The sequence below is a fragment of the Nerophis ophidion genome, linkage group LG10 (assembly GCF_033978795.1).
Source record: "Nerophis ophidion isolate RoL-2023_Sa linkage group LG10, RoL_Noph_v1.0, whole genome shotgun sequence".
Classification (NCBI taxonomy): Eukaryota; Metazoa; Chordata; class Actinopteri; order Syngnathiformes; family Syngnathidae; genus Nerophis; species Nerophis ophidion.
In genome coordinates, this window is record NC_084620.1 from 52,975,949 (window position 1) to 52,997,450 (window position 21,502).

At 42.8% G+C, this 21,502-nt stretch overlaps 1 protein-coding gene across 12 annotated transcripts in view; it reads right to left on the reverse strand.

Annotated features, from left to right (window-relative positions):
- Positions 1 to 370: 370 nt before the first annotated feature.
- pyroxd1 (pyridine nucleotide-disulphide oxidoreductase domain 1) overlaps positions 371 to 21,502 on the reverse strand; it is a 35,598-nt gene continuing 14,466 nt past the window's right edge. Inside the window, exons 6-14 of one of the 12 annotated variants that reach the window (XM_061914088.1) lie at positions 13,232 to 13,419; positions 11,653 to 11,750; positions 11,487 to 11,595; positions 11,299 to 11,414; positions 7,328 to 7,450; positions 7,124 to 7,261; positions 6,924 to 7,036; positions 658 to 725; positions 371 to 587 (exon numbers count right to left, since the gene is read on the reverse strand). In XM_061914088.1, the coding sequence (XP_061770072.1) occupies positions 517 to 587; positions 658 to 725; positions 6,924 to 7,036; positions 7,124 to 7,261; positions 7,328 to 7,450; positions 11,299 to 11,414; positions 11,487 to 11,595; positions 11,653 to 11,750; positions 13,232 to 13,419 (1,024 nt within the window). In that variant the 3' untranslated portion in view covers positions 371 to 516. The other 11 variants (XM_061914095.1, XM_061914091.1, XM_061914092.1 and 8 more) reach the window with 11 other exon arrangements.

Consider the following 21,502-nt stretch of genomic DNA (forward strand, 5'->3'; position numbering starts at 1 on the left):
TGCTAGCTTGCTGTTAGTGGTGAGCTGTTGTATTACGGTACTTTTCGGAGGCGGTATAGTCCCGGAAATGATTCATTAGTATATATATATATATATATATATATATATATAAATATATATGGTCCCCAGATGTTTTAATTTTAGCCCCTCAGTGGAAAAAGTCTGGTCTCCAGGTTTAGCCCCCTGTCTTTAAAACCTAGCGACGCCTCTTTTTCTTACTCTAAACGAGGGTCCTTGAACGCACTACAGTTATGAGACGTTAAAGTGAAACTTCTGCTGTGCATAAAGGTGAGCTATGACCAGGTTATGAGGTGAAGTGTTAGCAATGTGGCTGGACAAAGTCATTCTGATAGCATTCTTAATAACCTCGTTAATTTTCCACACAATTTATTTGATTGTAGCTTTCATATTTCAATGAAAAGTCTATTTCAGTCAAAGTAGTCGTCTATGTCAATGTTGGGGTTGAGCAGATCCTCCCCGTACCGTGTCAGGTCCATCTGGTTCAAGATGAGATTCTCAAAGGTTTCCTCTAAGTCCGTCTCTCCGATCAGCACTGCTCCCACCATCCTGCCACCTTGTAGCACCACCTGTAACCACAACACATTTATCACCTGTGCCACCTTGTAGCACCACCTGGAACCACAACCCATTCATCACCTGTGCCACCTTGTAGAACCACCTGGAACCAAAACACATTCATCACCTGTGCCACCTTGTAGCACCACCTGGAACCACAACATATTAATCACCTATGCCACCTTGTAGCACCACCTGTAAACACAAAACATTCATCACCTGTGCCACCTAGTAGCACCACCTGGAACCACAACACATTTATTACCTGTGACACCTTGTAGCACCACCTGGAACCACAACACATGTATCACCTGTGCCACCTTGTAGCACCACCTAGAACCACAACACATTCATCACCTGTGCCACCTAGTAGCACCACCTGTAACCACAACAGATTAATCACCTGTGCCACCTTGTAGCACCACCTGGAACCACAACACATTCATCACCTGTGCCACCTTGTAGCACCACCTGGAACCACAACATATTAATCACCTATGCCACCTTGTAGCACCACCTGTAAACACAAAACATTCATCACCTGTGCCACCTAGTAGCACCACCTGGAACCACAACACATTTATTACCTGTGACACCTTGTAGCACCACCTGGAACCACAACACATGTATCACCTGTGCCACCTTGTAGCACCACCTAGAACCACAACACATTCATCACCTGTGCCACCTAGTAGCACCACCTGTAACCACAACAGATTAATCACCTGTGCCACGTTGTAGCACCACCTGGAAGATGTATCACCTGTGCCACCTTGTAGAACCACCTGGAACCACAACACATTCATCACCTGTGCCACCTTGTAGCACCACCTGTAAACACAACACATTCATCACCTGTGCCACCTAGTAGCACCACCTGTAACCACAACACATTTATCACCTGTGCCACCTTGTAGAACCACCTGGAACCACAACACATTCATCACCTGTGCCACCTCGTGGCACCACCTGGAACCACAACACATTTATCACCTGTGCCACCTTGTAGCGCCACAACACATTTATCACCTGTGCCACCTTGTAGAACCACCTGGAACCACAACACATTCATCACCTGTGCCACCTTGTAGCACCACCTGGAACCACAACACATTTATCACCTGTGCCACCTTGTAGCACCACCTAGGACCACAACACATTTATCACCTGTGCCACCTTGTAGCACCACCTAGGACCACAACACATTCATCACCTGTGCCACCTCGTGGCACCACCTGGAACCACAACACATTTATCACCTGTGCCACCTTGTAGCACCACCTGTAACCACAACACATTTATCACATGTGCCACCTTGTAGCACCACCTAGAACCACAACACATGTATCACATGTGCTACCTTGTAGCACCACCTGTAACCACAACACATTTGTCACCTGTGCCACCTTGTAGCACCACCTGGAACCACAACACATTCATCACCTGTGCCACCTCGTAGCACCACCTGGAACAACAACACATTTATCACCTGTGCCACCTTGTAGCACCACAACACATTTATCACCTGTGCCACCTTGTAGCACCACCTGTAACCACAACACATTCATCACCTCTGTCAACTTAAACCATTCTGCCACCTTGTAGCACCACCTGTAACCACAAAACATTCATCACCTGTGCCACCTTGTAACACCACCTGTAAACACAACAGATTAATCACCTGTGCCACCTAGTAGCACCACCTGTAACCAGAACAAACCACAACAGATGTATCACCTGTGCCACCTTGTAGCACCACCTGGAACCACAACACATTTGCCACCTTGTAGAACCACCTGTAACCACAACACATTCATCACCTGTGCCACCTTGTAGCACCACAACACATTTATCACCTGTGCCACCTTGTAGCACCACCTGGAACCACAGCACATTCATCAGCTGTGCCACCTTGGAGCACCACCTGGAACCACAACACATTCATCGCCTCTGTCAACTTAAACCATCCTGCCACCTTGTAGCACCACCTGTAACCACAACACATTTATCACCAGTGCCACCTTGTAGCACCACCTGTAACCACAACAAACCACAACAGATGTATCACCTGTGACACCTTGTAGCACCACCTGTAACCACAACACATTCATCACCTGTGTCAACTTCAACCATCCCGCCACCTTGTCGTCAATCGTTTCCCATCTGCAACTGAGTCCTCATTCTTGCCAAGACCAAACAGTATCTTCTGGCCAGTATGGACTCAGCAGAGGCCAAAGGACTGATGGAGATCCTGCGAGCCCAGGAATCACGGCTCGTCCGGCAGGAGGATTTTCCGACGGCGATGGCAGCGGACATGGGTCACCTCTCCTCGCAGCTGCAAGACGTACTTGGGCAGTTTGCTCGACCGGATCCGGCGTCCCAGCCTCCCACGCCAACTACCTCTCCCCTGCTGCCTTCATCGCCTCTCAGAGCCGGATGCAAGCTGGCCCCTCCGGTGCCACATGCTGGAGATCCCGGTTTGTGCAAAACATTTTTGATGGACTGTGCTATTCATTACGAGCTGATGCCCCATGCGCTTCCCACGGACCGCTCCAAGATCGCATTCATGATTCCCCACCGTACGGATAGAGCCAAGGCGTGGGCTTTCGCCAAATGGGGGCACTCTGCCACTTATTCACAAACTTTCAAGCTGCTCTAAGACTTTTGACTCAGTGTCCTCCAGCAGAGAAAATGTGCAAAAGCTAAGGTTAAAGCAGGGCAGCGGCTCAGTGTGCGACTAGCAGCAGAAAGCGGATGGGGCAACATGGCCGTCCAAGACGTGTTTCTGAAGGGACTCGGAACTTCCATACAGGACTTCCTCGTTCCCCTGGACCTACTCAACAACCTAGTTGCCCACATCGCACTTTCCATCAGGACAAACAACCGGCTAGCCCAGCTGAAACGACAGCATGGTGTGGGATTGGCTGATGCAGGAAGAACCACCCATCCTTTCGCACCTAGCTGGTCAACCACTCAGCGTTCACCCCCGGAGCTACTTCCTCACTTCCGCACTGATCGAGAGGAGAAGCCCATGCAGCTGGGAAGAGCCCGACTGACCCCAGAGGAGCAACGCAAGCGCCTGATGGAGGGGAGATGTTTTTACTGTGGAGAGGGCGGCCATCTTGTCGTTTCATGTCCGGCCAAGGTATCCCAGTGGTCATTTTATATTCAGCCGTCATGTTTTGTTTTGTTTTTAAAAAAAATTTCCGGCTGGACATCAGATGCCACGCACTCTCATTCATCACACGACCACAGATCTAGAGGCGCAGATAGACTCTGGGCCAGACGAGAGTCTGATGGACTGAGGTGTAGCCAGGGGACTATGACTCAAATCAGAACTGCTAGCTAAACCCATTAGAGCCAGGTCTCTGAATGGTAAGGAGCTTTTCACCATCACGCTATTCAGTGAACCTGTCCAGATGAACATTGACTGCCATCAGGAAAAGATTAGTCCATAGTTGATTACTTCACCCTCTCATTCTCTGATCTTGGGGCATCCATGGCTGTACCAACATAACCCTCGTGTTGACTGGAAAACAGGCGAGATGAGCAAATGGGGAAGGGAATGTACCAACAACTGTGTTTTTTCTACTTTCAAGGGAAAACGTCTCAAGGAAATTAATATTTTTTCTGCTAATCCAAACTCAGAATTTACGGACCTGAATTCCGTTCCCTCCTGTTATCACCACCTGCGACAAGTCTTCAGCAAGACAAAGGCCCTGTAACTTCCGCCCCACCGATCCTACGACTGCGCCATTGACCTGCTTCCCGGTGCCACTATTCCCGAAGGGGGCGTCTATACCCCGTCTCTGGTCCAGAAAGGGCTGCCATGAAAGATTACATCTTAGCATCACTGGAAGCTGGCTTGATTCGCCCGTCATCATCGCCAGCAGGAGCGGGGTTCTTCTTTGTGAAGACCCTGCATTGATTACAGCCCACTGAATGACATTACTATCAAGAACCGTTACCCTCTTCCCCTCATGTTTTCTGTCTTCGACCACCTCCTAATAGGACTAAATATTCACCAAACTGGATCTACGCAACATTTACTATCTGGTCCAAATAAGAGAGAGACGAGTGGAAGACCAGAATCTATACACCCAGCGGCCACTATGAATACAGGGTCATGCCCTTTGGACTCACCAATGCCCCTGCCGTGTTCCAAGCCATGATCAATGAAGTACTAAGAGACTTCCTGGAACATTTCATGTACGTCTACCTTGACGATATATTGATTTATTGACCTGACAGTGACAGTGACACTCACCAAGTCCAAATAAATAAGGTTTTAAAGAGACTCTTGGGCAATGACTTGTATGTTAAAGCTGAAAGTGTTTTTTATGCCGACACTGTCTCCTTCCTGGGCTTCATTGTAGCTCCTGGAAGAGTGCAGATGGATCCAGCTAAAGTTACCGCTGTGACTGATTGGCCGACACCTGACAACCGCAAAAAGGTTCAGCAATTTTTGGGCTTTGCTAACTTTTAAAGGTGGTTTGTCAGAAGCTTCAGCGCAATAGCTGCTCCTCTCCACGGTCTTACCTCCACTCAGGTGCGCTTCCACTGGTCTCCAGGGGCAGAGAGGGACTTCCAGACACTCAAGCGCCGCTTCACCTCAGCTCCAATCCTCACCATTCCGGACACACTGCGCCAGTTTGTCGTGGAGGTGGACGGTTTTTATGAAGAAGTTGGAGCGGTCCTGTCTCAACCCTCTCAACAGGATGAGAAGATGTATCCCTGTGCCTTTCTGTCGCGGGGGCTGTCTAAAGCTGAAAGAAACTATGATGTCGGCAATGGGGAGTTTCTGGCGGTGAAGCTTGCCTTGGAGGAATGGAGACATTGGCTCGAGGGGGCCGAACACCCATTCATCGTCTGGACGGATCACAAGAATCTGTAATATATCAAGAAGGCTAAGAGACTCAACTCTCGCCAGGCCACGTAGGCGCTTTTCTTTAACCACTTTTCCTTTTTGCTCTCCTAAAGGCCGGGGTCCCGCAACATCAAGCCAGAAGTCCTGTCACGACTATTCGACCCCGAGCTTGAGGCCAAAAAACCTGAGACCATCCTTCCACTGAACTGTGTGGTAGGAGTGGTGACTTGGCCAACAGAAACTGAGGTAAAGCAAGCTAAGGGTGTGGCCCCGCCACCTAGGGGATGTCCTGATAATCGATTGTTTGTCCCCACTGAGCTGCGTCCCCGGGTGATTCATTGGGCCCACACCTCGCTGCTTTCATGTCATTCGGGAGTTAAAAGAACTATGTTTGTGATCTCCCGGCGGTTCTGGTGGCCAGCCATGGAGACGGAGGTCCGGGAGTACGTAGAGGCGTGTTCGGTCTGTGCCAAGAACAAGACGTCGTCCAGGTCTCGGATGGGACTTCTCCAGCCGCTCCCCATCCCCTCCAGACCGTGGTCAGACATCTCGATGAACTTCGTTACAGGGTTCCTGGTCTCACAAGGTAACACCACGGTCCTCACTGTGGTCGACAGATTCTCCAAAATGATCAGATACATCGCTAAACCTAAATTACCATCCGCCAAGGAGACGGCGGATATTATGATGGCTAATGTGTTACGAGTTCATGGATTCCCCAAAGACATTGTTTCAGACCAGGGGCCACAGTTTGTATCACGGTTCTGGGGGGAGTTCTGTCGACTCATTGGAGCCGAAGCCAGTCAGACATCATCCGGAAGCCAATGGCCAGACCGAACGACTTAACCAACAGCTGAAAACTGGCCTCTGGTGCGTGGTCTGCCAGAACCCCTCCACATGGAGCAAACACCTGGTCTGGGTAGAGTATGCGCACAATTCGCTGCCTACATCAGCCACTGGCCTCTCTCCCTTTCATTGTGCCTTTCCAGAGAATGAGTTGGAAGTGTTGGTCCCCTCCGCCCATGCCAGGGTCCAACGTTGTCGCTGCATTTGGGCAGCCACCCGTCAAGTATTGTCCGGACAAGGAGATCGGATGAAGAGAGTGGTAGACCGCAAGAGACGGCCTGCGCCCGCCTGCCTGCCCGGTTAGAGAGTCTGGCTATCAACCAAAGACCTACGTCTCAAGGTTTCATCCAAGAAACTGGCACTACGTTTTGTAGGACCGTTCCCAATCATCAGGCTCGTCGGACCTGCAACAGTTTGACTTGGTCTGCCCCGATCCCTTTGCATCCATCCCACCTTCCACGTTAGTTAGGTTAAACCAGCCAAGGAAAGCACCATGGTCCCAATTTTTACAGCACAAGGATTGAGACAAGTTTGGTGAGATTTGGACATGGTTGGGGGTTGGTTAAGAATAATATTAGGTTAAATAATGAATAACATAAAAAGTATAATAGTTTAGGAAGTGGGTCATCATCACCTTGACGTACTCCTGGCCTTTGGTGCATCGCAGTAGCAGCTGATGGTCGGACGCCAGCCCCTGTGCGTTAAACTTGCCCAGCAGGACCACCTGGTGAAGACCACACCTTCAACCTGATGAGCGACATGACGCTGCCTACCTTGTAGTGGAAGAAGGTGTCACCACACCTTCCACCTGATGAGCGACATGGCGCTGCCTACCTTGTAGTTGAAGAAGGTGGTGATGTGAGAGAAGAGCTCAAAGCAGAAGTCCAGCTCTATGGTCTGGGACAAGACTCCTGCCGCCATGCAGCGAGCGGCGTAGTAGCCCATCTGGCGAGCCTGCGTCCACAAGCGCATCTGCAGCAAGATGGACTAACTATGTCACAAGATGGACTAACTATGTCACAGCACCAGACTTGATACCTGTTGCCAGAAGGGGCTGTGCTCCCAGCATGCACTGCACACATCTCCGGCAGCGTAGACGTCAGGCTGTGATGTCATCATGTGGTGGTCCACTCGCAGACCGCCATCATCCGCTACAGCAAACTGCAAATACAAGAATGCAGGATATGTCGTAAAACAAGTGAAATGGTTGAAGCAGTTTTTGTCCTTCAGTGACACCAAGCAGGCAAAACTGTGTGTACAATTGTCCCTTCTTTATCGCTATCATAATATCAAATATTTACATAGCTAAAGCATTCAAAAACGGTAAATATGTTTGTCAGCATCATGAATAGACATGACAACCTTAGTCACCTTTACACTCTTTCAATCCAACATAGTAATGCTGCCAATCAGTGGCCATGATACTGAATAGTAGACATGACAACCTTAGTCACCTTTACACTCTTTCTGGTCCGATCTCTGGATGAGGCGGCTCGCTGCAGTCGGCCAAATTTGACAACTGTCTGCATGACTTTATTTACAGTAAATGCATCTTTTATTGACGCTTACTAATCACATGTATGATGGGCCTTGTTGAAAATGGATTATTTCCCCCACATTTAATGGGGACTAACCAGGACTAACTGCAGTGTACTCAGACAACCAGCAGGTGGCAGCATCTCACATGCAACACACACATCTGTCACTTAGGTGACTTATTGGATTAAATACTTAAGTGACTTGTTATTAAAGTAAATACTTAGGTGAATAATTACAAACCCCGTTTCACTATGAGTTGGGAAATTGTGTTAGATGTAAATATAAACAGAATACAATGATTTGCAAATAATTTTCAACCCATATTCAATTGAATATGCTACAAAGGCAACATATTTGATGTTCAAACTGATAAACATTTTTTTTTGTGCAAATAATCATTAACTTTAGAATTTCACGCCAGCAACACGTGACAAAGAAGTTGGGAAAGGTGGCAATAAATACTGATAAGGTTTAGGAATGCTCATCAAACATCCCACAGGTGTGCAGACTAATTGGGAACAGGTGAGTGCCATGATTGGGTATAAAAACAGCTTCCCAAAAAATGCTCGGTCTTTCACAAGAAAGGATGGGGCGAGGTACACCCCTTTGTCCACAACTGCGTGAGCAAATAGTCAAACAGTTTAAGAACAACGTTTCTCAAAGTGCAATTGCAAGAAATTTAGGGATTTCAACATCTACGGTCCATAATATCGTCAAAAGGTTCAGAGAATCTGGAGAAATCACTCCACGTAAGCGGCATGGCCGAAAACCAACATTGAATGACCGTGACCTTCGATCCCTCAGACGGCACTGTATCAAAAACTGACATCAATCTCTAAAGAATATCACCACATGGAGTCAGGAACACTTCAGAAAACCACTGTCACTAAATACAGTTTGTCGCTACATTTGTAAGTGCAAGTTAAAGCTCTACTATGCAAAGCGAGAGACATTTATCAACAACATCCAGAAACGCCGCCGGCTTCTCTGGGCCCGAGATCATCTAAGATGGACTGATGCAAAGTGGAAAAGTCTTCTGTGGTCTGACGAGCCCACATTTCAAATTGTTTTTGGAAATATTTGACATCGGGAAAGCGAACCATCCAGACTGTTATCGACGCAAAGTTGAAAAGCCAGCATCTGTGAAGGTATGGGGGTGCATTAGTGCCCAAGGCATGGGTAACTTACACATCTGTGAAGGCACCATTAATGCTGATAGGTACATACAGGTTTTGGAGCAACATATGCTGCCATCTAAGCGCCGTCTTTTTCATGGACGCCCCTGTTTATTTCAGCAAGACGATGCCAAGACTCATTCAGTACATGTTACATTAGAGTAGCTTCGTAAAAAAAGAGTGCGGATACTTTCCTGGCCCACCTGCAGTTCAGACATGTCTCCCATGGAAAATGTGTGGCGCATTATGAAGCGTAAAATACGACAGCGGAGACCCCGGACTGTTGAACGACTGAAGCTCTACATAAAACAAGAATGGGAAAGAATTCCACTTTCAAAGCTTCAACAATTAGTTTCCTCAGTTCCCAAACGTTTATTGAGTGTTGTTAAAAGAAAAGGTGATGTAACACAGTGGTGAACATGCCCTTTCCCAACTACTTTGGCACGTGTTGCAGCCATGAAATTCTAAGTTAATTATTATTTGCAACAAAAAAAAAAAGTAAAGTTTATGAGTTTGAACATCAAATATCTTGTCTTTGTAGTGCATTCAACTGAATATGGGTTGAAAAGCATTTGCAAATCATTGTATTCCGTTTATATTTACATCTAACACAATTTCCCAACTCATATGGAAATGGGATTTGTATTTGAGTAAATACTTAGGTGACTTGTTATTGAAGTAAATACTTAGGTGACTTGTTATTGAAGTACATGGTTGGTTATGTAGGTGACTTGTTATTGAAAAAAATACTTAGGTGACTTGTTATTGAAGTAAATACTTAGGTGACTTGTTATTGAAGTAAATACTTAGGTGACTTGTTATTGAAGTACATGGTTGGTTATTTAGGTGACTTGTTATTGAAGAAAATACTTAGGTGACTTGTTATTGAAGTAAATACTTAGGTGACTTGTTATTGAAGTAAATACTTAGGTGACTTGTTATTGAAGTACACTGTTGGTTATTTAGGTGACTTGTTATTGAAGTAAATACTTAGGTGACTTGTTATTGAAGTAAATACTTAGGTGACTTTTTATTGGGGTAAATGCTTAAGTGACTTGTTATTGAAGTAAATGCTTGGGTGACTTGTTGTTATTGAAGTAAATACTTAGGTGACTTGTTATTGAAGTAAATACTTAGGTGATTTGTTATTGAAGTAAATACTTAGGTGACTTGTTATTGAAGTAAATGCTTGGGTGACTTGTTGTTATTGAAGTAAATACTTAGGTGACTTGTTATTGAAGTAAATAGTTGGTTATTTAGGTGACTTGTTATTGAAGTAAATACTTAGGTGACTTATTATTGAAGCAAATACTTAAGTGAATTGTTATTGGAGTAAATGCTTAGGTGACTTGTTATCGAAGTAAATACTTTGGTGACTTGTTATTGAAGTAAATACTTAGGTGACATGTTATTGCAGTAAATGCTTAGGTAGCTTGTTATTGAAGTAAATACTTAGGTGACTTGTTATTGAAATAAATACTTAGGTGACTTGTTATTGAAGTAAATACATAGGTGACATGTTATCAAAGTAAACGGTTGGTTATTTAGGTGGCTTATTATTGAAGTAAATAGTCAAAGACAGACATTATTGAAGTAAATAGTTAGATGACTTGTTATCAAAGTAAATAGTTAGGTGACTTGTTATTGAAGTAAATAGTTAGGTGACTTGTTATTGAAGTAAATAGTTAGGTGACTTGTTATTGAAGTAAATAGTTAGATGACTTATTATTGAAGTAACTAGTTAGGTGACTTATTATTGAAGTAAATAGTTAGGGTCCTTTTTATTGAAGTAAATAATTAGGGTACTTTTTATTGAAGTAAATAATTAGGTGCCTTTTTATTGAAGTAGTTAGGTGACTTGTTATTGAAGTAAATAGTTAGGGTACTTTTTATTGAAGTAAACAGTTAGGTGCCTTTTTATTGAAGTAGTTAGGTGACTTGTTATTGAAGTAAATAGTTAGGTGACTTTTTATTGATGTAAATAGTTAGGTGACTTATTATAGAAGTAAATAGTTAGATGACTTGTTTTTGAAGTAAATAGTTAGGTGACTTATTATTGAAATAAATAGTTAGGTGCCTTTTTATTGAAGTAGTTAGGTGAATTGTTATTGAAGTAAATAGTTAGATGACTTATTGTTGAAGTAAATACTTAGGTGACTTATTATTGAAGTAAATAGCTAGGTGACCTATTATTGAAGTAAATAGTTAGGTGACTTACTATTGAAGTAAATAGTTAGATGACTTGTTATTGGAGTAAATAGTTGGTGATTGAGGTGTTCAGGTGGTTGTCCTTACGTTGTTACCCGTCAAGAAGGGCTGGGTGTTGGGTGTGACTCCGGTGGCACTGACCACAAAGTCACAGCCGTAAGTCTTGCCATTGGTCAGCTGGACATAGACGGGCCATGTTCCTCCTAGGCCCAGATGGAAAATGGTGGTTGAAGTTGACGGCAGGTCAGGATTGTGAATGTAGACCTGGTTCTCACCGGTATCAGGTGTGTGTGCTTGCTGTGCAGCTGTGGAGTGGAGCATCTCCTGGCAGGTGAAGATCTGCTCCACCTCACACTGATACTCCACCGAGAGTTTTCGGGATGGCTGGGACACCAGCTGTCACATAAACATGCTTTTGCAGTCAAGATAAGTAGTCCTCACCTGCTCTGCTCCTTTAAGAATCATCCCTTCATGCCAGTCTGGACCGAGCGCACTGCCAGCCTGTGTTGGACCACAGCCGCGTCCTCGCCTGTTTCTATCTGTACAGCACACCACATACAGTGGGGCAAAAAAGTATTTAGTCAGCCACCCATTGTGCAAGTTAAAATGATGACAGAGGTCTGTAATTTTCATCATGAGTACACTTCAACTGTGAGAGACAGAATGTGAAAAAAAAATCCAGGAATTCACATTGTAGGAGTTTTAAATAATTTATTTGTAAATTATGGTGGAAAATAAGTATTTGGTCACTTCAAACAAGGAAGATCTCTGGCTCTCACAGACCTGTAACTTCTTCTTTAAGAAGCTCTTCTGTCCTCCACTCGTTACCTGTATTAATGGAACCTGTTTGAACTTGTTATCTGTATAAAAGACACCTGTCCACAGCCTCAAACAGTCAGACTCCAAACTCCACTATGGCCAAGACCAAAGAGCTGTCGAAGGACACTAGGAAAATAATTGTAGACCTGCACAAGACTGGGAAGAGTGAATCTACAATAGGCAAGCAGCTTGGTGTGAAAAAAATCAACTATGGGAGCAATTATCAGAAAATGGAAGACATACAAGACCACTGATAATCTCCCTCGATCTGGGGCTCCACGCAAGATCTCATCCCGTGGGGTCAAAATGATCATGAGAACGGTGAGCAAAAATCCCAGAACCACACGGGGGGACCTGGTGAATTCACAATGTAGGAGTTTTAAATAATTTATTTGGAAATTATGGTGGAAAATAATTATTTGGTCAACCATTCAAAGCTCTCACTGATGGAAGGAGGTTTTGGCTCAAAATCTCACGATACATGGCCCCATTTATTCTTTCCTTAACACGGATCAATCGTCCTGTCCCCTAAGCAGAAAAACAGCCCCAAAGCATGATGTTTCCACCCCCATGCTTCACAGTAGGTGTAGTGTTCTTGGGATGCAACTCAGTATTCTTCTTCCTCCAAACACGAGGAGTTGAGTTTATACCAAAATGGATACATGGATGATACAGCAGAGGATTGGGAGAATGTCATGTGGTCAGATGAAACCAAAATAGAACTTTTTAGTATAAACTCAACTCGTCGTGTTTGGAGGAAGAATACTGAGTTGCATCCCAAGAACACCACACCTACTGTGAAGCATGGGGGTGGAAACATCATGCTTTGGGGCTGTTTTTCTGCTAAGGGGACAGGACGATTGATTCGTGTTAAGGAAAGAATGAATGGGGCCATGTATCGTGAGATTTTGAGCCAAAACCTCCTTCCATCAGTAAGAGCTTTGAATGGTTGACCAAATCCCATACTTATTTTCCACCATAATTTATAAATAAATTCTTTAAAATTCCTGCAATGTGAATTCCTGGATTTTTTTTCCACATTCTGTCTCTCACAGTTGAAGTGTACCTATGATGAAAATTACAGACCTCAGTCATCATTTTAAGTGGGAGAACTTGCACAATCGGTGGTTGACTAAATACTTTTTTGCCCCACTGTACTTCACAAGCCTTCTTTGGGACAGAAATGGAAGGATGTAGAGACCTGCTGTGAAGGTCTGGGGCGCTGCATCCTGTGTGGTGTAGCGAAGCCTCTTGCAGGGAGCGGCTCTCTCCGGCTTGTCGGCCCCCAGCGACGGGACCAGGAACTGCGCGGCCCCCGCATCGAAGAAGGTGTTTCCGATGGCGTTGTCCTTCACCGCCCATATCACCTCACAGCCTTCCACTTCATACCTGCGAGAGAACCACTTCACTCTCTGGATCTACAGCTACACCGGGCACCAGGGGGGCACCAGGGGGCCCCCAGGTCTCCATACCAGTAGTTTGATACCGCTACCAAAATGTATTTCAATAAATTCATACTTTTCTAAAAAAAAAAGGAGCACAAAACATGTCATTATTGTCTTTATCGGAACAAAAAATGTTAGTGTACATGAAACATATGTTTATTATTGTCATTTAGTCCTTCAATAAAATGTTGAACATACTAGACAACTTGTCTTTTAGTAGTAAGTAAACAAACAAAGACTCCTAATTAGTCTGCAGTAACATATTGTGTCATTTATACACCTATTATTTTCTATACATTATGAGGGACAAACTGTAAAAATGTTCTATCTACACTTCTGTTCAAATGTAATAATCACTTATTCTTCTCTTCTTTGATGCTTGACATTAGTTTTGGATGATACCACACATTAAGGTGTCGATCCGATACCAAGTAGTTGCAGGATCATACAATAAAATAAAATACCTAATAAACCAATACTGATGTAGAAATACTGATGTAAAGGGTAGGTGTCGCGTTATTTTACTGTTTTAACATGTTTTATCTACACTTCTGTTCAAATGTAATAATCACTTATTCTTCTCTTCGTTGAAACTTGACATTAGTTTTGGATGATACCACACATTTAGGAATGGATCTGATACCAAGTAGTTGCATGATCATACAATAAAATATAATACCTAATAAACCAATACTGATGTAGAAATACTGATGTAAAGGGTAGGTGCCGCGTTATTTTCTGTTTCAACATGTTTTATCTACATTTATGTTAAAATGTAATAATCACTCATTTTTCTCATCTTTGATACTTGACATTAGTTTTGGATGATACCACACATTTAGGAATGGATCCGATACCAAGTAGTTGGAGGATCATACAATAAAACATAATCCCTAATAAACCAATACTGATGTAAAGGGTAGGTGTCGCGTTATTTTCTGTTTTAACATGTTTTATCTACACTTCTGTTCAAATGTAATAATCACTTATTCTTCTCTTCTTTGATACTTGACATTAGTTTTGGATGATAACACACATTTAGGTATGGATCCGATTACAAGTAGTTACAGGATCATACAATAAAATGTAATACCTAATAAACCAATACTGATGTAGAAATACTGATGTAAAGGGTAGGTGTCGTGTTATTTTCTGTTTTAACATGTTTTATCTACACTTCTGCTCAAATGTAATAATCACTTATTCTTCTCTTCTTTGATACGTGATATTGGTTTTGGATGATACCACACATTTAGGTATGGATCTGATACCAAGTAGTTACAGGATTATACATTGGTTATATTCAAAGTCCTCATGTGTCCAGGGACGTATTTACCGACTTTATAAACAATAACAAAAGATTTTGTGATAGTAAAAAAATATTGATTTAATTATTGTAGTGTTGACTATTTACGACTCTTGGACTTGGTATCAGTACAGGCGATAATGTGTCTGTATAGATCCACCTATTTGTTTAACATTCAGGAGCACTTGCTGGCTGTTAGCGGTGAGCTATTGTAACCTCCTGCGGTGTGTAGTGAAGCATGTTTAGCTATTCCTCGTCCTCCAGTGATAATAATACTTGTAAGAAACTTACTTTATTTGGCGCCATGGTTTATATGAGTAAATAAACATAATATGATTTTTTTTTTTAAAGAAATACGATTTTATGATGACAAAAATATCGACGTAATCATAGTATTTAATGACTAAATACACTATTGTACTTGGTATCATTACAGTGGATGTCAGGTGTAGATCCACCAATGGCATTTGTTTACATTCAGGTGCGCTAGCTTGCTGTTAGCGGTGAACTATTGTATCCTCCTACGGTGTGTTTAGCTATTCCTCGTCCTCCAGTGATAATGTTACTTATTATTAGTGATTTAGAAGTAGCTAAAACACTGTGGATGGATGTTAGCTACATGTCTTAAAGCAGCTCTTCCTGAGGGTGTTTCAGTGTTATAACTTCACCTTTATCTTGACTTTTTACAGCAAAATGCATCCATTCTCCCTTTTCTGTCTACACACTGTATCCGCTTGTAAGTACTCGGTGTGTGTGCGCTGCCCAACATGCTCCTCTGCTCCTACAACCAGCAGTGTCATGACGTGACGACACGCTGTCATGCCCGTTAAAAAAAATAAAATATATTATATAAATATATTATATATAGGGAACTAGTACTTTTCAAACAGTAGAGTACTGCTTTTGAACCATTTGTACTGCGATACAATACCAGTAAGTTCATCTCTATATTCCTTCAAAACCGCTCTAAAACAACACCTCCAGGCAACTTCAACACTTTACTAATACCCTCCTCCATTCACATCCCATCTCCCCGGATTATAAACAACTCAAATGTACTTCTAATGTATATACTTGTTCTTATGCTATCTGAACTCACTATGTTCTCTGCTGGCTGTACATATCCTACTGTAAGACCTACACTGTTTCAATGTCCACATTTATCTCTTGATGCAATTGTTGATGACTGAAGTACTGATATCAACCAAAACTCCCCACCCACCCCCCGGATTGTAAATAATGTAAATAATTAAATGTACATACTATGATGATTAACTTGTGTGATGACTGTATTATGTTGATAGTATATATATATTTGTACCATGAATTGATTAACGTGGACCCCGACTTAAACAAGTTGAAAAACTTATTCGGGTGTTACCATTTAGTGGTCAATTGTACGGAATATGTACTGTACTGTGCAATCTACTAATAAAAGTATCAATCAATCAATCAATACTGGTATAGTGTACAACCCTCATAGGCACATACTCAGAAAAACTGCTGTACATTATTCAATTAACCAGAGTCTCCTTTGTTTTCAAAAAGCCAACAGCGGGTCCTAAAAGCACATCCTCTGCAAAAAATGTCTGTATTATACACAACAAGGCTTGTTCTTCTTCTAAATGTGTAACTCTCACCATACAAATAGACAAAAACAATGTCCACTGCAGAGGACGCTGATTTTTTGGGAGGGTAGAACATTTGAATGAACAACTGTACATGTTGGCAACCTCCAAGTGTAGTTTTTACTAGCTCCACAAGATGGCACTAGCTGCACTTAAAATCTCATGTAGCATACTCTTGAAATGTTGCTCCTCACACTAACTCCGAGGCAATCTTCTAACAAGCACAATGCTCCTTGGAATGTTGCTCCTCACACTAACTCCAAGGCAATCTTCTAAATGTTGCTCCTCACGCTAACTCCAAGGCAATCTTCTAAATGTTGCTCCTCACATTAACTCCAAGGCAATCTTCTAAACGTTGCTCCTCACATTAACTCCAAGGCAATCTTCTAAATGTTGCTACTCACGCTAACTACAAGGCGATCTTCTAAATGTTGCTCCTCACGCTAACTCCAAGGCAATCTTCTAAATGTTGCTCCTCACATTAACTCCAAGGCAATCTTCTAAATGTTGCTCCTCACATTAACTCCAAAGCAATCTTCTAAATGTTGCTACTCACGCTAACTCCAAGGCAATCTTCTAAATGTTGCTCCTCACGCTAACTCCAAGGCAATCTTCTAAATGTTGCTCCTCACACTAACTCCAAGGCAATCTTCTAAATGTTGCTACTCACGCTAACTACAAGGCAATCTTCTAAATGTTGCTCCACACGCTAACTCCAAGGCAATCTTCTAAATGTTGCTCCTCACATTAACTCCAAGGCAATCTTCTAAATGTTGCTACTCACGCTAACTACAAGGCAATCTTCTAAATGTTGCTCCTCATGCTAACTCCAAGGCAATCTCCTAAATGTTGCACCTCACACTAACTTTATGGCAATCTTCTAAATGTTGCTACTCATGCTAACTCCAAGGCAATCTCCTAAATGTTGCACCTCACACTAACTTTATGGCAATCTTCTAAATGTTGCTACTCACACTCACTCCAAGGCAATCTTCTAAATGTTGCTCCTCATGCTAACTCCAAGGCAATCTTCTAACAAGCACAATGCTCCTTGAAATGTTGCTCCTCACACCAACTCCAAGGCAATCTTCTAAATGTTGCTCCTCACACTAACTCCAGGGCAATCTTCTAAATGTTGCTCCTCACACTAACTCCAAGGCAATCTTCTAAAAGTTGCAACTCACGCTAACTACAAGGCAATCTTCTAATTGTTGCTCCTCACAGTAACTCCAAGGTAATCTTCTAACAAGCACAATGCTACTTGAAATGTTGCTCCTCACACTAACTGCAAGGCAATCTTCTAAATGTTGGTCCTCACACTAACTCCAAGGCAATCTTTTAAATGTTGCTACTCACACTAACTCCAAGGCAATCTTCTAAATGTTGCTACTCACGCTAACTACAAGGCAATCTTCTAAATGTTGCTCCTCACGCTAACTCCAAGGCAAGGTTCTAAATGTTGCTCCTCACGCTAACTCCAATGCAATCTTCTAAATGTTACTCCTCATGCTAACTCCAAGGCAATCTTCTAAATGTTTCTCCTCACACTAACTCCAAGGAAATCTTCTAAATGTTGCTCCTCCTGCTAACTCCAATGCAATCTTCTAAATGTTGCTCCTCACGCTAACTCCAATGCAATCTTCTAAATGTTACTCCTCATGCTAACTCCAAGGCAATCTTCTAAATGTTGCTCCTCACGCTAACTCCAAGGCAATCTTCTAAATGTTGCTCCTCACATTAACTCCAAGGCAATCTTCTAAATGTTGCTACTCACGCTAACTACAAGGCAATCTTCTAAATGTTGCTCCTCATGCTAACTCCAAGGCAATCTCCTAAATGTTGCACCTCACACTAACTTTATGGCAATCTTCTAAATGTTGCTACTCATGCTAACTCCAAGGCAATCTCCTAAATGTTGCACCTCACTAACTTTATGGCAATCTTCTAAATGTTGCTACTCACACTCACTCCAAGGCAATCTTCTAAATGTTGCTCCTCATGCTAACTCCAAGGCAATCTTCTAACAAGCACAATGCTCCTTGAAATGTTGCTCCTCACACCAACTCCAAGGCAATCTTCTAAATGTTGCTCCTCACACTAACTCCAGGGCAATCTTCTAAATGTTGCTCCTCACACTAACTCCAAGGCAATCTTCTCAAAGTTGCTACTCACGCTAACTACAAGGCAATCTTCTAATTGTTGCTCCTCACAGTAACTCCAAGGTAATCTTCTAACAAGCACAATGCTACTTGAAATGTTGCTCCTCACACTAACTCCAAGGCAATCTTCTAAATGTTGGTCCTCACACTAACTCCAAGGCAATCTTTTAAATGTTGCTACTCACACTAACTCCAAGGCAATCTTCTAAATGTTGCTACTCACACTAACTCCAAGGCAATCTTCTAAATGTTGCTCCTCACGCTAACTCCAAGGCAAGGTTCTAAATGTTGCTCCTCCGGCTAACTCCAATGCAATCTTCTAAATGTTGCTCCTCACGCTAACTCCAATGCAATCTTCTAAATGTTACTCCTCATGCTAACTCCAAGGCAATCTTCTAAATGTTTCTCCTCACACTAACTCCAAGGAAATCTTCTAAATGTTGCTCCTCCTGCTAACTCCAATGCAATCTTCTAAATGTTGCTCCTCACGCTAACTCCAATGCAATCTTCTAAATGTTACTCCTCATGCTAACTCCAAGGCCATCTTCTAAATGTTGCTCCTCACAGTAACACCAAGGCAATCTTCTAAATGTTGCTCCTCACGCTAACTCCAAGGCAATCTTCTAAATGTTGCTCCTCACGCTAACTCCAAGGCAATCTTCTAACAAGCACAATGCTCCTTGAAATGTTGCTCCTCACACTAACTCCAAGGCAATCTTCTAAATGTTGCTCCTCACACTAACTCCAAAGCAATCTTCTAAATGTTGCTACTCACACTAACTCCAAGGCAATCTTCTAACAAGCACAATGCTAGTTGAAATGTTGCTCCTCACACTAACTCCAAGGCAACCTTCTGAATGTTGCTCCTCAAACTAACTCCAAGGCAATCTTCTAAATGTTGCTACTCACGCTAACTCCAGGGCAATCTTCTAAATGTTGCTCCTTACGCTAACTCCAAGGCAATCTTCTAAAAGTTGCTCCTCCTGCTAACTCCAAGGCAATCTTCTAAATGTTGCTCCTCACGCTAACTCCAAGGCAATCTTTTAAATGTTGCTACTCAGGCTAACTCCAGGGCAATCTTCTAAATGTTGCTACTCACACTAACTCCAAGGCAATCTTCTAAATGTTGCTGCTCACGCTAACTCCAAGGAAATCTTGTAAATGTTGCTCCTCCTACTAACTCCAAGGCAATCTTCTAAATGTTGCTCCTTACGCTAACTCAAATGCAATCTTCTAAATGTTACTCCTCATGCTAACTCCAAGGCAATCTTCTAAATGTTGCTCCTCACACTAACTCCAAGGCAATCTTTTAAATAATGCTCCTCACGCTGACTCCAAAGCAATCTTCCAAATGTTGCTCCTCACGCTAACTCCAAGGCAATCTTCTAAATGTTGCTCCTCACGCTAACTCCATGGCAATCTTCCAAATGTTGCTCCTCACGTTAACTCCAAGGCAATCTTCTAAATGTTGCTCCTCACACTAACTCCAAGGCAATATTTTAAATGTTGCTCCTCACACTAACTCCAAGGCAATCTTCTAAATGTTGCTCCTCACGCTAACTCCAATGCAATTTTCTAAATGTTACTCCTCATGCTAACTCCAAGGCAATCTTCTAAATGTTGCTCCTCACGCTAACTCCAATGCAATCTTCTAAATGTTGCTCCTCACGCTAACTCCAAGGCAATCTTCTAAATGTTGCTCCTCACACTAACTCCTAGGCAATCTTCTAAATGTTGCTACTCACGCTAACTCCAAGGCAATCTTCTAAATGTTGCTACTTACGCTAACTCCAAGGCAATCTTCTAAATGTTGCTACTCACGCTAACTCCAAGGCAATCTTCTAAATGTTGCTACTCACGCTAACTACAAGGCAATTTTCTAAATGTTGCTCCTCATGCTAACTCCAAGGCAATCTTCTAAATGTTGCTCCTCACAGTAACACCAAAGCAATCTTCTAAATGTTGCTAGTCACACTAGCTCCAAGGCAATCTTCTAACAAGCACAATGCTAATTGAAATGTTGCTCCTCACACTAACTCCAAGGCCACCTTCTGAATGTTGCTCCTCAAACTAACTCCAAGGCAATCTTCTAAATGTTGCTACTCACGCTAACTCCAAGGCAATCTTCTAAATGTTGCTATTGACGCTAACTCCAAGGCAATCTTCTAAATGTTGCTCCTTACGCTAACTCCAAGGCAATCTTCTAAAAGTTGCTCCTCCTGCTAACTCCAAGGCAATCTTCTAAATGTTGCTCCTCACGCTAACTCCAAGGCAATCTTTTAAATGTTGCTACTCACGCTAACTCCAAGGCAATCTTCTAAATGTTGCTACTCACACTAACTCCAAGGCAATCTTCTAAATGTTGCTGCTCACGCTAACTCCAGGGAAATCTTCTAAATGTTGCTCCTCCTGCTAACTCCAAGGTAATCTTCTAAATGTTGCTCCTCACGCTAACTCCAATGCAATCTTCTAAATGTTACTCCTCATGCTAACTCCAAGGCAATCTTCTAAATGTTGCTCCTCACACTAACTCCAAGGCAATCTTTTAAATAATGCTCCTCACGCTGACTCCAAAGCAATCTTCCAAATGTTGCTCCTCACGCTAACTCCAAGGCAATCTTCTAAATGTTGCTCCTCACGCTAACTCCATGGCAATCTTCCAAATTTTGCTCCTCACGTTAACTCCAAGGCAATCTTCTAAATGTTGCTCCTCACACTAACTCCAAGGCAATATTTTAAATGTTGCTCCTCACACTAACTCCAAGGCAATCTTCCAAATGTTGCTCCTCACACTAACTCCAAGGCAATATTTTAAATGTTGCTCCTCACACTAACTCCAAGGCAATCTTCCAAATGTTGCTCCTCAGACTAACTCTAAAGCAATCTTCTAAATGTTGCTCCTCACACTAACTCCAAGGCAATACTCTAAATGTT